This window comes from Castor canadensis, chromosome 4, assembly GCF_047511655.1.
Source record: "Castor canadensis chromosome 4, mCasCan1.hap1v2, whole genome shotgun sequence".
NCBI lineage: Eukaryota > Metazoa > Chordata > Mammalia > Rodentia > Castoridae > Castor > Castor canadensis.
The window spans coordinates 124600099-124618144 of NC_133389.1; the positions used below are offsets into that span (position 1 = coordinate 124600099).

General features: G+C 37.1%; 1 protein-coding gene across 4 annotated transcripts in view; it reads right to left on the bottom strand.

Moving 5' to 3' along the window:
• The window catches only part of Tlk1 (tousled like kinase 1), a 133429-nt gene that overhangs the window by 69757 nt on the left and 45626 nt on the right, over nucleotides 1-18046 (bottom strand). Inside the window, exon 2 of one of the 4 annotated variants that reach the window (XM_074071082.1) lies at nucleotides 17199-17287. The exons of the other annotated variants lie outside the window; for them this stretch is intronic. Within the exon in view, the coding sequence (XP_073927183.1) occupies nucleotides 17199-17237 (39 nt within the window). The 5' untranslated portion in view covers nucleotides 17238-17287. The remainder of the gene's footprint in view (nucleotides 1-17198; nucleotides 17288-18046) is intronic. 4 annotated transcript variants of the gene reach the window in all.

The following is an 18046-nucleotide window of genomic DNA, read 5'->3' on the forward strand; positions in this document are numbered from 1 at the left end:
AAGAGTTTTACCTTTCAAACAGTGATTAAATGCAAGGAGTCCACATTGAAGACTAAGAAGTTGGAACACAGTATACATCCTCTCATGAACTTTAGAAATGGACCCTCCTTAAGGGGAGGTCAATGGCAATAAAGAAAAAGGAACATCCAAATAAAAGTGGAAAAGGGAAAAAAAAAAAAATCTCAGAAAGCAAATGACAGTTTTAAAGACAGCCCAAAAACCAACAACAGAGGGAGTCATCAAGAACCACCTTAAGTGAATACAACATCCAATTTCTAAAAAATAAAGCAACAGAGAATGGTGGATGTCTATCCCATCAAGTTGTTATAAGAAAAATGAATAAAGTACAGAATACCCTGATAATAAAAGAAACATACCATAAAATATGAAATTTGTAACCTACTGAGACATTTTTTAAATTAAAAGAAATGTGAAAACAACAACTATGAAGCAAAAAAACCTTAAAAGATAGATAAGACATTCCTTAAATAATACTAAAAGGAGCTGCAAGTGTGGCTCAACTGGTAGAGTGCCTGTCTAGCAAGGGCAAGACCCTGAGTTCAACAAAAAAGACCTGAAAGGAGAAAATAAGAACACTTTCCTGAAAAAACAACCTATTGATTCCAAAAGCACAACATACACCCAGAAGGCCAACATCAATTTTTCCAAAGTGACACTTTATGCCAGAAGACAACAAATCGCCTATTTAAAATATTCAAGGAATGAAACATGAGCAAAATGTTTTATATTTAGTAAACTGGTTTCAGCACAAAAACTATTATCAGAAAATAGTAAGCAACTACTACTCTTATGAGCCCTTCTTAAACAATCTACTAGTAGATTCTCTACTCTGACAGCCAATATCAAGTTTCATCAGTCTGGCGGGGTACTGGTGGCTCACACCTATAATCCTAGCTATTCAGGAGGCAGAGATCAGGAGGATCGCAGTTTGAAGCCAGTCCAGGCAAATTCCACGAGACCCTATCTTGAAAATACCTAACATAAAAAAGGGCTGGTGGAGTTGGTCAAGGTGTAGGCCCTGAGTTCAAACCCCAGTACCAACCAAAAAAAAAAAAAAAAAAAGTTTCATCAGTCTAAGAAAGGAAGGCAAGCAACAGTATTATCTACTTGTTTATAAGGATTAAATCATTATGGAATATTCTAATTATATCATCTGCATGTACATCAAGAGCCAAAATTCTCAGGACAGAAGATGCAGATGCAAATAAAAACTTGCCAGTCCTGAATTTGAATTGGAAGTACAGATATAAACTCATGAGACACTATCTTTTAAATAAAATGAATACATACAACCCCCCTATAATAACACAATACCGCCTATAAAAAAAGAATATTCCCGTGGGTAACTATAAATTCTGGAAAAGAAATACAAAAAGACTACCTGAATATTCGTGTGCAACCAGAAGTAGTTGGCATCTTAGGTTAAGAGACAACACTTGGAAGAAGGAAACAGATTTGGTTGGGTTTCCTGTTCTTACAGCTTTTGCCTGGGGAAAGGTCCTGAGCGAACTGCCCAGAGAAGATGAAACTTGGATCAAACTATGCTCTTTCTTTTAACTGGCTTAAAAAAAAAAGTTTCTGTCTACCATAATAGCTAGAAAGAGACATAGTGGAAAATAAAGAACCATAAAGAAGTCCTGGGGCCAGGCATTGTAGTTCACACTTGTAATCCTAGCCACTTAGGAGGCAGAGATGGGACGATGGCAGTTCCAGCCCAGGGGAAGGCGGCAAGGCCCCCCCCATCTCAACAAACAAGTTTGGCCTAGTAGTACACACTTGTAATTCCAGCTACTTGGGAGGCATAGGTAAGAGGATTGTGATCTGAGGCCAGTCCTGAAAAATAAGTAAAGCAGAAAGAACTGGAGGAGTGTCTAAAGTAGTAGAGTGTTTGCTTTGAAAGCTCAAGGCCCTAAATCCAAACCCCAGTACTACCCCCTAACCCCAAAGAGCATATATATTTCATCCACAGCTCTGACTGCTCACTGATCTATGTAAGAACTGACTCTAAGCAGTCCAGATAAGACTGAAATAAGTGAACAGCAGTATCAGCGGTAAAGAGAGGGTTTGGATTTCAGTCCAGCTAAGTTAACTGTCTACTGCTAACCACCTGCTAATAAAACAAAAGGGAAATTTTAAAAAATCATCACTGTCAAGAATACAGCAGACCCATTTATATTTCTCTACTTAAATTTCTAATTTGTTCATTTAGTACAAGCATATTTTCCTTTGCCATTCTGATGCAGCCATTGGAGTCAGCAGATGAAGATTTTCAAGTGGCTCATATAAATATGCTCAAAATAACAAAGGAAATATGCTGTACTATGTGAACAAACTGGAATAAAAACTGTGAAAGAGAAATAGGTGTAAATCCTGGAACTGAAAAATGTGCTCTGAAATAAAAAGCAACACACTAGATGGGCTTAACAGCAGAATGGAGAAAAGCTGTACTAAGGACAGATCAAAAAAAATTACTCAAAATAAGTAACAGAAAAATATTTAAAAATGGAATCTGTTGGATACTATTAAGCAAACCTTAAAGTCACAGGAGAGGAGAAGAAAATTCCAAAACTTGGTGAAGACATAAATTTACAGAATAAGAACTCACCGATTCTCCCCCAGCAGGATGAGAACAAAGAAAACCATATTTAGGATAACATAGTCAAACTCCTGAGATCCAAAATAAAGAGAAAAATCTTGAAAGCAGCTGGAGGAAGTATAAATGAGAACAAAAACAAAAAGGATTTACATGACCAGTTTTACTCTCTGGAGCTGATAAGCAGACAGAACTCTAGACTGAGGCATGTAAGACACAGGTGAAGGAATAGGTGAGATTTAAAACAAGTGTATATAGTTGAAGAGACACTATTCTAGACATGTGGGAGATTGTAAGATTTTTCTCTCTAGAAAAACAGATACCAAGTGTCATAAAACCCTCAGAAAAATTACCCAGTCAGGTTATCCTACCAAAAACTCATCAGACAAGGAGCCCTGACTGCTCCACAATGGTTCCATAAAGTGTCTGCGTGCTTTATGCACAGATACGAACAAAGTCCAATATCACGACATGTTGAAAGAAATGCAAACAAAAAATAAAATGGAAACCCTAAGTTAATCTAGGCAGGAGGGAAAAAACTTTACATCACAAATAAAACAATAATAGCAAAACATTTATAGATTAAAAAAACCAAGAAATCTAAAATGCAACTAAAGTAGAAAGGAAAAAAAAATAAAAAAGACTCAAAAGAACTCCCCAAAAGAGACCAAAATAATTGGAAGAAAAAAGGAAATGAAAGAATCAGTGCAAAACCATGAGGTTTTGGTCCAAATTAGAATTTCAGAAAAAATGAAATGATTGCGGGGTTAAAATTACTATCCTCCCAAGAAATAATTCAAGGTAATTTTCCAGAACTAGAAAGTACTTCTAGATTGGAAGTACACACTTTTTTGAACCAAGCACACTGATTCAAGTAGACCACAGCAAGGAACATCAGAGTTTAAAAAGTTTTAAATAGTAGAGACAAGGACGAGACTCTAAAAGACTGCAGAGAACAAGCCACTCACAAACGATGAAGGCAGAATGGCACTGGAATGCTAGGCAGTTAACAGTGGAAGCTGGAAGGCAAAGGACAATGCTTAGAAAACTCTTAGAAATCATTCCAGCTTAGAGTTCCACTCCCTACATCAACTATCTGCCATGTCAACAGCAGGTAAACAGACATGGCCTCAAGAAATTCAATACTGCTCAGAAGTAAGGAGGGAATCTGTTCCAACAAAACAAGGGAATAAACCAAGAAGAAGAAGAAAAAAAAAAAGATACAGGATACAGAGGATACAGAGAACAGTTCAAACACAGCTCAGTCAGAAAAGGAATTCCCAAGATAATTAAGAAAGGAGATTCTAGCCAGGCCCCAGTGGCTCAAGGTATAGTCCTAACTATTTGGGAGGTGAGGATCATGATATTAGGCCAAAAATTCATGAGATTCCTATATCAACCAATAGCTGGGAACAGTGGCATGTGCCTGTCATCCCCAGGTACACAGGAGGCTAGGATCCATAGCATCACAGTTCTGGGCCAGCCAGGCAAAAACCTCATCTCAACGGAAAAAAACACGGCATGGTGGTGCACACCCATCACCCCAGCTCCAGTGGGAAGCATAAAATAGGAGGATCACAGTACAAGTCAGTCTGGGCAAAAAGTGAGACCCTATCTCCAAAATAACCATAGCAAAAAGGCTTGAGGTGTGGCTCTAGCAGGAAAGAGCCTGCCCAGGAAGCACAAGTCCTGAGTTCAAACCCCAGCAAAATCCTCTCCCCAAAAAGAGATTCCACAATAATGGGCATCCCAGAGAGACAGCAACTAGCCTAGATTAAAAGAGAAGAATGAAGGACTTTGGGGAAAATGTCTTTTAAAAAAAGAGAAAAGAAGAGCTAGGCATGGTGCTGTCAATCTGTAATCCCAGCACTCAGGAGGCCAAGGGGAAGAACAAAAGTTTGAGGTCAGCCTGGGCTACATATTCAGACACTGTCTCAAAGGAAGAGGGGGTGGGTGGGTGTTGAGGATATAATGTGGTCCCAGCTACTCAAGAGGCGAAGATCACAGAGGCCAGCCTAGGAAGAAGATTTGATGAGACCCTATCTCAACAAGCAAGCCAAGAATGTTAGTACACATCAGCTACAGGGAGCAGGGGGGAGACCAGAAGGAACATGGTTCAAGGCCAGGCCAGGTAGAAGTCAGAGAGACCCTATCTCAAAACAAGCTGAGTGTGGTAGTACACACCTGTGATCCCAGCTACTTTGGAGAAAGGGGTCGGAGGAGCACAGTCCACAGCTGGTGGTGCAAAAGGCCTAGGATGTGACTCAAGTAGCAGTGTGCTTGTTTAGCAAGTGTAAGGCAATGAATTCAAATCCCATTACCACCAAAAAAGGGCAGGGGACAGAGAGGAAGAGGGGAAATAATTTGTATTTGAAAATAAGGTATTTGTACACCTTTGCTAAAAAGCATCTTCAAAAAATTTTTTTAAATAAGTCAATTATTAACTCTTAGGAAAGAAGTTTAGACAAAAGAAAAAGTATAATAGAATCTTATTTATGGCTCAATTATGAATGAATTTCTAGTCAATACAAATACTGAAATACTGATTTAATCATAAATTGAAATACTAGATACTGTCAAAATTAGAATGGGTGCAGGGAGGTAGGGGCCCAAGGCTGAATCTCCTGTAAGAAGGAAGTCAGTTATCTAACAGAGCTTTTGTAGGCTCTGCCGTGTTTTGTTGGTGTGCTTTTTCCACCTCTGTATGGCTGTCACACTAACTTAGCTGCTCTAATTTATCATGATCCTTGATAGCCAGCAGCATCAATCCTCCTGCTCTGTATGTCCTTAAGATTGCTTGACCATTCTTGGCCTTGAGTCACTCTGCAATCCAGGCTGGCTTTGAGCTTGCTATCTTCCTGCTTCAGCTTCCAGGCTTTACATTTTGAGATAAATTTTGGAATCAGCTCATTAATTTCCACCTTTCCCAAATCACTATGGGATTTTCAACTGAGATTGAACTGATCTACACATTAATTTAGGAAAAAGTGATAACATTCTAACACTGAATCTTTCAATTCATGAATATTGCATCTTTCATTGATTTATTGCATCTTATTGATTTCTCTACATTTTAGTTTTTGGTATTTTTTATATTGCTGTATATATTTACATATACTTAGTTTGTGAAGAATCCATTGAGCAACATACATACAATATGCACTACTCTGTATGTACTGATCGAGAACAATTTTAACCTGTGGTATTTATTTCAATGGTTTCACCATAATTATAGTAGAAACTTATAAAAGCCTTGAGATTTTGCTAAGTATTCTCCCCACTTTTTTTTTTTTTTTTTTTTTTGAGGCAGCATCTCACTATGTACCCCAGGCTGCCTCCAATCTGTGATCCTCCTACCTCAGCCTCCCACGTGCTAGGATTACAGGCATGTGCCACCATGGCCAGCTCTAGGCAGTTCTTAAAATCAATTATTTAAAAGTTACCAGTTTCAGTATTGATTACTTGGAGAATATAACTAGTAATATTTCTTCACAGATAATTACCCATTTATTCTCAACCTTAATTCTTGTGTCAGAATTAATTCTGCATCAACAAGGAGTATTTTTCTTGTAAGTTTAATGTCCTGTGCCATAAGGCAGTTCATTTAATATTTTTGTTCTTTGGTTTTAAAGGTTAGATTCTAGTCAGTTCTAAAAAAACAACCATTTTATTCAAACAACTACACATTTTGTTATTAAATGTGATCTGTAAGTTCGTTGTATAGTATGTTTTGAAGTATTATGTTCAGTTTAAATGTATTACTGGTCCATAATATCTTATGAAAATACATTTTGTAAATGAACTGAAAAGTTCTCAGAAGAAGAAATACAAATGGCTAACAAATACATAAAGCAATGTTCAACACCCTTAGTCATAAAGGAAATTCAAATCAAAACAAACTACATTAAGAGCCAGGCACTGGTGACTCACAACTATAATCCCAGCTACTTGGGAGGCTGAGATCAAGGATCATGGTTCAAGGCCAGCTCAGGCAAATAGCTCACAAGACCCCATCCCCAAAATAACCACAGCAAACAGGACTGGAGGTGTGGCTCAAAGAGTAGGGTGCCTGCTTTGCAAGCACGAATCTCTAAGGTCACACCCCAATCCCACCAAAAAAAAAAGGCACTAAGATTCTATCTCACCCCAGTCAGACTGGCGATCATCAAGAAAACATAAAACAAATGCTGGTAAGTGGGGAGGGGGAACCCTCAAATACTACTGGTGGGAACAGAAACTAGTACTACCACTATAGAAATCAGTATGAGGTTTCCTCAAAAAAATTAAAAATTGACCTCCTTAATGATCCCACCATACCATTCTTGGGCATCTATCCAAAAGATTATGAATAAATATATAAGGGAGATACCTACATACCTATGTTTACTGCAGCTCTCTTCACAATAGCCAAATGTGGAAACAGTAGAGGTGCCCAACAATCAAATCAAATGGATAAAGAAAATATGGACACACACATCGTGGGAAATTACTCAGCCATAAAGAATGGAATGATGTCATTTGCAGGAAAATGACTGGAACTGGAGATCCTATGCTAAGTGAGATAAGCCAACTTTTCAAAAGGCCAAATGTCACATTCTCACTCATTTGTGGAACCTAGACCTAAAATGATGATGATGCTAATGTTAATAGTAATAACAGGACATGAATGTATATGGGGGACTGTCTGGGAGGTGAGATCAGCAGGAGGGGGAGGGGAAAAGAAAGATACTGAGGAGTGAAGAGGATCAAAGTACACTCAGAAAAGCACAGACAGCATAATGAAATCAAACACTGTTTGAAAAAATGGGGGGAGAAGTGGAATGGAAACATAATGGAGGGGTGAAATTGTTCAAGGTACACTGTATGCATGTGTGGATTCTAATGAAATCCCCTTGTATTATTAATGCATGCTAATTCAAAAAAAACAGAAAAATTTTTAAATAACTGTGTTATACTGTAGAAAAGCAAGTATTTTTCCTCAATCTAACTACTGTTAAATTAACAGGTAGTAATACATAGTTATGGGGTTGTATGTATGTTTTATTTCAACACATGTACAATGAGTACCAATCCAACCAGAGTAATTAGCATTTCCAGCTTTTTATCATGGTCCAGTTCCTCTCTTCTAGTTCCTTTTTCAAAGCATACAATAGCTTATTATAAAGTACTCATCCTACTATGCTGAAAAACATCAGAACTTATGTCTCATATTTGGATTCCCATTCTCCCACCACCCACCACTCCTACCTAGCTTCCCACCTCTTCTACTTAGAGATCAACTTTTTTTGTTCCAATAAGACAGAGAACATGCCAGTATTTGTTCTTCTATGTCTGGCTTATTTCACCTAAGAGTTAGATCCATTTTCCCACAAATGACTGAACTTCATTTTTTATGGCTGAATAATACTTCTTTTAGTACACACACACACACCATTTTCTTTAATCATTTACTTGTCACTGGATTCATTAGTAGGTCCCAGATCTTGGTTACTGTGAACCATGCCACAAAAAACATGGGCATACAGGTATCTTTTTATGATGCTGATTTAATTCACTAGGTCATACAGTAGGCTTTAAGTTTTTCTGAGGCATCTCCACATGACTCTCCACACACTCCCACCAGCAGTGAGTAACAATTTCCTTTTCTCTCCATCCTTGCCAGCATGGTATTTTTTCTTTTTGATACCAGGAGCTTTTACTGGGGTGAGATGAAACTGCAAATCTCTGATTACTAGTGATGTAGAACTCTAGAGGCTTTCACTGGTAATCTTGTCAATAATTTAGTTGGGGGAGGGGGGGGGGGATGGACAGTATTTACATTAGTAGATACAATGGATTTGTTTTACTCAGACTATTCAAAAACTCTAAACTAAATTTAAAAATTCATTACCCTCAGTTGTACTAGCCACATCTGAGTGGGAGGTTGCGTGCTAGGGTTTAAACCCAGGGCTTTGCATGTGCTAGGCAAGCACTCCACAACTGAGCCACATTCCCAGTCCCCCACCGCCCCTGCTTTTTTTTTTTTTTTTTTTTTTTTTTTTTTGGTGATACTGGGGCTTGAACTCAGGGTCTACACCTCAAGCCACCCCACCAGCCCTTATTTGTAATGGGTTTTTTCAAGATAGGGTCCCACGAACTATTTGCCGGTGCTAGCTTCGAACTGTGATCCTCCTGATCGCTGCCTCCTGAGTAGCTAGAATTACAAGCATAAGCCACCTGTGTCTGGCCCCCATCATTTTTAAAAATTATTCTGAGACAAGATCTTGCTAATTTGCCTAAGCTGGACTTGAACTCAAGAGCCTCCTGCCTCAGCCTCCTGAACAGCTGAGATTACAGGCATGCCCACCACTAGTCACGTTTTAAGTCCTTAGTAGCCACATTTGGCAAATGACTACATATTGAGCTACATGGGTATAAAACAGGGCCATCACCCCATAAAATTCTACTGGACAGAACTGCTACAGACTAAGAGTCAGCCAACTATGGCCCTCCATCTGTTTTTACAAATAAAGTTCTATCAAATCACAGCATTTAAGTATATAAGGCTTAGGGCAGACTGAGTAGAGAAGTTATGACAGACCATATTAACCATTATTCAATCTTTGCTATATACCATTTAAAAAAAATCAGGTGGGGGGAAGGAAGAGAGAGGGAGAATGTTTGAAAGGAAGAATTACGAGTGCAAAATGCTGTATGTATTTCACCAATAGATGCCCTCACGCATAATAGATGTCTTTTATACTAGACATAAACTAGTATAAAAATTGCTTGCTTTATGCAAGTCTAATAATACAAAACACAACAAACACTTCCTGTCTTAGGTGCTCAACCTTCATTCCATTTGCAAGTCAGTATCACAGGTAGATTTGGAAATTATGCTGTCCTTTTATTTTTGGTGGGACAGTAAATCAACTTGTCTTCTTTCTATAGGATTTCTAAAGACAGGCCTTTTCCCATATCCATGCCTACAGTCGAGAAACAAAATAGCACAAAATCAATATTGAATTATCTAATCAACTTTCTTCCCTAGAACTTTGCTTCTTGAAAGGAGTATAACCAAAGGGCAAGTGTGTTTCTTTGTTGGTTTGAATACAGTAGAGATACCCCAACCAGAAGTTGAGCAGTTCCACTGCTTAGATGCCCAAAGCGGCCCTGCATCCTGTCCAAGAATGGTCATTCCAGACTCTGAGCCATTTTAGGAATTGTTCCATTTCCTTCTTCTCTTTGCTTAAGATAAAGGAGTTGGTTTTGTTGGGGGGGGTGTTGTTTGTTTGTTTTGCATACAAAGGCCAGTAATCAGATAAAATGTAAACAGTTTCACAATGGTTTGGCAAAAAAAAAAAAATCTGAAGTGGACAAAAGTAGAAAACAAAATTACTGTCTTTAAAGATAAAAATGACTTATCTACCTTTAACTTTTTTTTTGGTGGTACTGGGATTTGAACTCAGGGCCTATACCTTGAGCCACTCTACCAGCCCTTTTTTTGTGAAGGGGTTTTTCAAGATAGGTGTTGTGAACTTTTTGCCTGGGCTGGCTCCTTCTGATTTCTGCCTACTGAGCAGTTAGGATTACAGACGTGAGCTACTGGTACCCAGCTAACATTTAATTTTAAAGGCAACACAGCAGATATTTTGACTAGGACCAGCTGTGAGCAAAACTGTAAAATAGAGATTGTGGCTCCTGCCCACAATCTCAATTAGCACTACTACTATTCTGTTCATGGTTTTATTAGTTGCTAAATAGTCAATCCATTATTCTGCTTTTAGCTCTCTATTAATTATTAATTAATTCTAAATATTAATCAAGGAACTTAGATTTTGGTTTGTACGTATGAGTGTAAAGAGAAAACCAGCATATGATATCATATGATACCCCTATCATATGATGTTGAGGGAATACAATAGCTACATGTTTGTCTGTCTGATGTGATGTTATCAGCTTAGAAGTAAGAAAATTAGTAAACCAAACAGTGCCCTATTTTCAGTTCCAAAGAGCTTGTTGGTCTGGCAATCTCTTAAGAGCATATTAGAACAAGTTCAGAAGGACTACATTAAGTCCACGGGGAACTCCAGGTGCAATTCAAGTATTTTTCCTTGTACTCTTTAGAATATAAAAACTAACCTTCTAATTGCCTTAGTCGCCAAAGTTTTCAAAACAGGATTAGAAATAGGGCATACTATTTTGATTTCTTAAGGTTATTTTATTCCTAAAACTGAGTGACTGAAATATTCTACAGTCCTCTGTCCTCAAGTTCTTAGCAGTCTACTGGGAGATAAATGAGTAAAATATGATAGGATAAATTCTGTTTGGGTACAAGCAGGTGTCAACAGAAGGTCCACCAAATTTGGAATGGGAAAACCCATCAGGTGGAAAGAATAGCCACAGACACATTCTCAAAAGTGCTACCTCATCCGACTCTTGACATTTAAACAGTGATGAGTCTAACAAAAAATGAAGGGCATATGAACAAAGTTGAACTCCAAGTTCAAAAGAAAAAATGTGAAGAACTAGAATATGGTTCAAGTAGTAGAGTGCTTGCCTAGCAAACACAGCCCTGAATTCAATCAGCAGTACCACAAAAAAAGTGAAAACCCATGTCTGTTTATGAAACCACACACATCTGTTAGGACTACAGTAAGTATGAATGGAAAGAAAGATGGGGAGAGGGCATTAAATTGGGACACAGAGGTAAGGCAGGAACCAGTGCAGCACTGTAATACTAAATAATTTAAACCTGAAAACTATGTGAAATAAGTTAAATTTTTCTATGCAAGATAGTATGAAATAAATGTGCCTTTCAGAAAAACCAAGCTAGGAAAATGACAACACAAGCATGTATTCCAAGCTCTCTTTCTCTCTGGGAAGAACTCAACAGTAAGATAAACTAGCAGCTGTGATATATACTTTATTCCTTTTTTTCCCCTTCTTTGTAGGGATGATGCAGTATGGAAGTAGAGGTGAAACAGTTAATAAAGAAAAACTAGACCATAAATGTGATTGTACTCACAACTGGACAGCTTCTTAATGTCACTGGTAACAAGGTTAAAAGAACCATTAAGACACAACAGAGAAAAGGTAGCTGGTCTGCCCTTTTGGCCAAATCTATACTGAAGAATATCATTCCCATGGTTGATTAAAGGTAGCTCTGACAGCAAACTTGAGTTGATCACATATATGGCATACAGTACCATGTGTTTAGAAAATACTACGGAACTCCAACTATTAAAGCTAGTAAACAAGTTCACCAAGTTCAGGATGCAAGAGCAGCACAAAAAATTCTACTGTATTTCTATATAATAGCAATGAACAACTTCAAAACAAAATTAAGGATTTACAGCATGGTACTGGCACAAAAACAGACATGAAGACCAGTGGAACAGAACAGAGGACCCAGATATGAAGCCACACAACTATAACCAACTTGTCTTTGACAAAGGTGCTAAAAATATACAATGGAGAAATATCCTCTTCAACAAAAACTGCTGGGAAAACTGGTTAGCAGTCTGCAAAAAACTGAAACTAGATCCATGTATATCACCCTATACCAAGATTAACTCAAAATGGATCAAGGATCTTAATATCAGACCACAAACTCTAAAGTTGATACAGGAAAGAGTAGGAAATACTCTGGAGTTAGTAGGTATAGGTAAGAACTTTCTCAACGAAACCCCAGCAGCACAGCAACTAAGAGATAGCATAGATAAATGGGACCTCATAAAACTAAAAAGCTTCTGTTCATCAAAAGAAATGGTCTCTAAACTGAAGAGAACACCCACAGAGTGGGAGAAAATATTTGCCAGCTACACATCAGACAAAGGACTGATACCCAGAATATATAGGGAACTTAAAAAACTAAATTCTCCCAAAACTAATGAACCAATAAAGAAATGGGCAAGTGAACTAAACAGAACTTTCTCAAAAGAAGAAGTTCAAATGGCAAAAAAATACATGAAAAAATGTTCACCTTCTCTAGCAATAAAGGAAATGCAAATTAAAACCACACTAAGATTCCACCTCACCCCTGTTAGAATAGCCATCATCAGCAACACCACCACCAACAGGTGTTGGCGAGGATGCGGGGATAAAGGAACCCTCTTACACTGTTGGTGGGAATGTAAACTTAGTACAACCACTCTGGAAAAAAATCTGGAGGCTACTTAAAAAGCTAAACATTGATCTACCATTTGATCCAGCAATACCACTCTTGGGGATATACCCAGAAGACTGTGACACAGGTTACTCCAGAGGCACCTGCACACCCATGTTTATTGCGGCACTATTCACAATAGCGAAGTTATGGAAAAGCCAAGATACCCCACCACTGACGAATGGATTAAGAAAATGTGGTATCTATACACAATGGAATTTTATGCAGCCATGAAGAAGAACGAAATGTTATCATTCACTGGTAAATGGATGGAATTGGAGAACATCATTCTGAGTGAGGTTAGCCTGGCCCAAAAGACCAAAAATTGTATGTTCTCCCTCATATGTGGACATTAGATCAAGGGCAAACACAACAAGGGGACTGGACTTTGAGCACATGATAAAAGCGAGAGCACGGGGTGAGGATAGGTAAGACACCTAAAAAATTAGCTAGCATTTGTTGCCCTTAACGCAGAGAAACTAAAGCAGATACCTTAAAAGCAACTGAGGCCGATAGGAAAAGGAGACCAGGAACTAGAGAAAAGGTTAGATCAAAAAGAATTAACCTAGAAGGTAACACACACACACAGGAAATTAATGTGAGTCAACTCGCTGTATAGCTATCCTTATCTCAACCAGCAAAAACCCTTGTTCCTTCCTATTATTGCTTATACTCTCTCTTCAACAAAATTAGAGATAAGGGCAAAATAGTTTCTGCTGGGTATTGAGGGGGTGGAGGAAGAGGGAGGGGGTGGAGTGGGTGGTAAGGGAGGGAGGGAGGGTGGGGGGAGAAATGACCCAAGCCTTGTATGCACATATGAATAATAAAACAATAAAAAATATATTAAAAAAATTAAGGATTTAATCTCATTAAAAAAGAAAAATATAAACTGAAGAAAACAATTTCATTTATAATACTGTCAAAAGGAATAAAAACCCTAGGAGTAAACGTAACAAAATAAAATCCAAGATCTGTACACTAAAAGTACAAAACACAATTGAAAAAACAGAACAAGAAAGCATAAAGACCTTTGTGGTCATAAATTAGACAAAGATAGCAGTACTCAGTCAGGCACAGTGGTTCATACCTGTAATCTCAGTACTCAGGATGCTGAGGCAGAAGGATTGAGAGTACAACATCAGCCTGGGTAACATATCAAGTTTCAGGTCAACCTTTAACTATAAAGAAACCCTACTTCCAAAAAAGAAAGGAAGAAAGAAAAAAAAATACTTGTAATACTCCTCAAATTATATTAGACATTTACTCCAATTCCTATCAAAAATCTCAAGTGTCTTTTTACAGAAACTGACAAGGTAATCCTAAAAGTCATATTGAAATAGAGTAGCCAAAGTAACTTAAAAAAGAAGAAAGTTGGCAGATACACACTCCCAGTTTGGAAAGTTACTACAAAACTACACTAACAGACTGAGGTATGGAATCAGATAGAAATATAGATCAGTAGAAGAGAACTGAGGATCCAGAAATGAACCATGAATTTATGGTGTATTGACTTTTGACAAAAGTTCCTAGACAATTCAATGGGGGAAAGAAAATGGGCTTTTCAACAAATGGTGCTGAGACAACTGAATAGCCATATGGAAAAGAATGACTATGGAGGAATGGAGGTGTGACTTAAGCAGCTCAAAACCCAGTCCCACTCTCCATAAATTAAAGCAGACCTAAACGTAAAAGCTAAAACTATAAATTTGTTGCTGTGATCAAATACCCTAGAAAACAGCTTAAGGAGGGTTCAGTCTATGGCTGCGTGGCCCAACCCACTTTACAGAACATCACTGAGGCAGGAGTATGTGTAATAGGATGCTATTCCCTGGTGGAAATAAAGTAAAGAGAAGGGAGGGGCCGAGGACCATGCACGTATAAACTTCAAAATCATGTTCCTTGAAACTCACTTCTTCCAGCTAGGTTCTACCTCCTAAAGTTTCCAAATCTCTCAAGATAGCACCATCAGCTGGGGACACATACACCTATGAGGGACATTTCATTTTCAAACCACAGCAACATCTTAGAAGAAAACACAGGTATGTACCTGTGTGACTTTGTATTAGGCAATGGCTTCTTACCTGTGACACCCATAGAATGGGAGGGAAAAAAATCTGTAAAACATGAACTGGGTCAGGGTCTAATACTACTGTGTACTAAGAAACTCTTATAGCTCAATATTTAAAAAACAAATAACTCAGTTTTTAATTGGTCAAAAGATCTGAATAGATATTTCACCAAAGATGCTATGTGAATGGTAAGTAAGCAGATGGAAAAATGCTCAATATCATCAATCATTGGAAAAATGCAAATCAAAACACAAGGTATCCTTCACACACAACCCAGAAAGTTATAACAGAAAAGATAATAACAAGCATGATGCCTTGCTGGTGGGAATGTAACCTGGTATAATTATCCTGGGAAAGAGTTTGGCAGTTCATCTAAACATTAAACATATAGTTACTATGAGCATTAGAATTTCACTCCTACCAATATACCTAAAAGAGCTAAAACATTTCTATACAAAAACTTCTACCACAGTATTCATAACAGTTCATAATATCCATGTCAAAACTATTCTATGGCATGAAATGTTGAGAACATACAAAACATTGTTCTAAATGATTTTAGCATCCACTAATGATCCTTGCCTTAATTTTCTGATTCTATACTGGTTGACATTCTTCTAAGAGCGTTATCAAATAGTAAGTGTGCCTAGCATCCAGAACTTGGTCCTTAAACAAAGCAGGAGTACTTGGAGAAATGCTTGCTCACATTTGCCGCACAAAAAGTACAAAGTGAGCCAGAAATACCCTTTTGTAAAAGCATCCTTTATCATCTGAAAACGTGGACTGACAAAAGATCTGAAAAAGTGACAATCTGAAATAAAAGAGAATGACACTAATGAATTATAATAACAGAATTTTTAAAAAGTTATAAGATCAAGGATACTGGCTCAGAAGGCAAGGATAGTATATTTGTGTATGTTTGTATACAGTGCAAATTTTGTAAAACTGCTTATATTCTTAAATTAAGATAGAGTATGCACCCATTCTTTGAACATATGTATAAATTTTTTTCAAAGTAAAAAGTTGTAAGGAAAATTTAGAGAAGAAACTACACAGAAATGCATAGTTTGAGAGACTAGGAATAAATGAGAAGAGTGTTATAAGACTAAAAGTAGAACATGTAACTTTTTAAAAAAATCAGAAAAAATAATCTGTCTAGTAGAAAGCAGGTAATATACAATAAAGAAACACCAGGGAATGGATGACAGAAACAAGTTAGGAAGTAACAGTAAATGCAAAATTCATCATGTAAGAAGTCTTTTTTCCCATTTAAAAAAAAAAAAAGATGATTAGAAGACAGAAAAAACATACTCAAGACAAATATGAACCAAAAGAAAGCTGTGAGGGTAACATAAATATTATATGGACATAAAAGGAACAATAAAACAAGATATAAGCATATAAAAATTCAGCCTAGAACATGAATAAAAACTGATAAACTGTAAGCAGAAATACATAAAATCAACAATCACAGAGCAGGAGGTATGGCTTAAATGACAGAGAGCCTGCCAAGCAAGTGTGAAGCCCTGAGTTCCAGTTCTAGTATTACAGGAAAACAAAAAACCACAGAAGGTTTAAATACATCTTTCTCAGGGAGAGATTAAGCAAACAGAACAAGGAGCTATCTAAGATCTGGACAAATATAATTTTTATTTAGATTGAAATATTTATAAAATAGGGTGCATCTAGGGACTGATGACATACAAAGTATATTTCCAACTCTAATGCAATAAATGAGAGATACATTTAAAAAAAAAAAAAAAAACCTTAGAATATCCCACACTAGTAGCCTTGTGTTAAGAAGAAAGTCTTTTAGCTGGTGCCATGGATCACATCTGTAATCCCAGCTACTTGGGAAGGTCAATTGGGAGGAAGGGAGGGGTTGTTACCCCAGCAACAGCAGGAAGCACAAAGTAAGAGAATCATGGTCCAAACTGGCCTAGGCAAAAAGTGAGGTCCTATTTCCAAAACAGCCAGAGCAAGAAGGGCTGGAGGTGTGGCTCAAGCAATAGAGCACCTGCCTAGCAAGCACGAAGCCACGAATTCAAACCCCAGTATTGCAAAGAAAATAAAGGTTAATTATAAAATATATAAATCTGAATAATAAAAAGAGCACCTACTAAAATTTGTGGAACACAAATAATGCAGTTCTTAGAAGGATAACATTAATCAGAAACAACAAAGGTTAAAATAAAAGAGCTGATACTAACTGATAACCCCTAGAATGGCCAAAATAAAAAACAATCATAAGACCAAATTTTGGCGAGGATATGGAAGAACTGAAATTCTTTTACAATGCTGGTTACAGGAGAAAAATGATCCAAACCCTTTTTAAATGTACCAGTTTCTAATCAAACTAAATACCTACCCTACTCCTAAGTGTTTTCCAAGAAGAAATAAAGTTCATGTCCACCAAAACATTTATACAAGATGGTATATGTAGATTTTTTGAGCTGGCTATGAAAAAAGACAAAACAATAAATATCCAATTTATCACTTTACAAATGGATAGCAAACTGTGTTAACTTCATACAATGGAATTCTACTGAACAACAAAAAAAATGAACAATTAGATTTCAAAATTTTTATGTTAGATGAAAGAAGACAAATACAAAAAAAGTGTATCACAATGATTCCATTTTCTTGTATGGGATCTGAATGCAGGCAAAACTGCTCTGTAGTAACAAATCAAATAAAGGTTGAGGAGAATAATTTGGCAAGTGGGAACTGAGAAGAAAACTTATTGGAGGGTGGAGACTTCTGGTTTTTTATTTGTCTGGTATTGTATCATTTTTTACTATTTTCAAATCTAAGAGGATGAAATGCACAAATGTTTATCTTTATTTCTAATTATCAAAATGTTGCAAAATAATCCAAATACCATCTAGGATATGAATATATTCATACATTGTAATACTATTTGACAATTTAAAAAAGTCAAAGTTCTTGATAATATCCAATAACATAGATGAATCTCAAATAAGAGCATTATGTTAAGGTAAAAAAAAGTTATGTATTACTGAGCAGAAGGATCTTAAGTTTAAGGCACACTGTACAACATAGTGAGACCCTGATAAAACCAAACCAAACTCCCCCCTCCTCCAAAAAAAACCATCTACATATAACAGTATCTATTCAACTTACATGATATTCTCCCAAAACTAAATAGAACGAGGGGGAAAAAAACTCAAGGCAACATAAGGAGTTGGACTATAA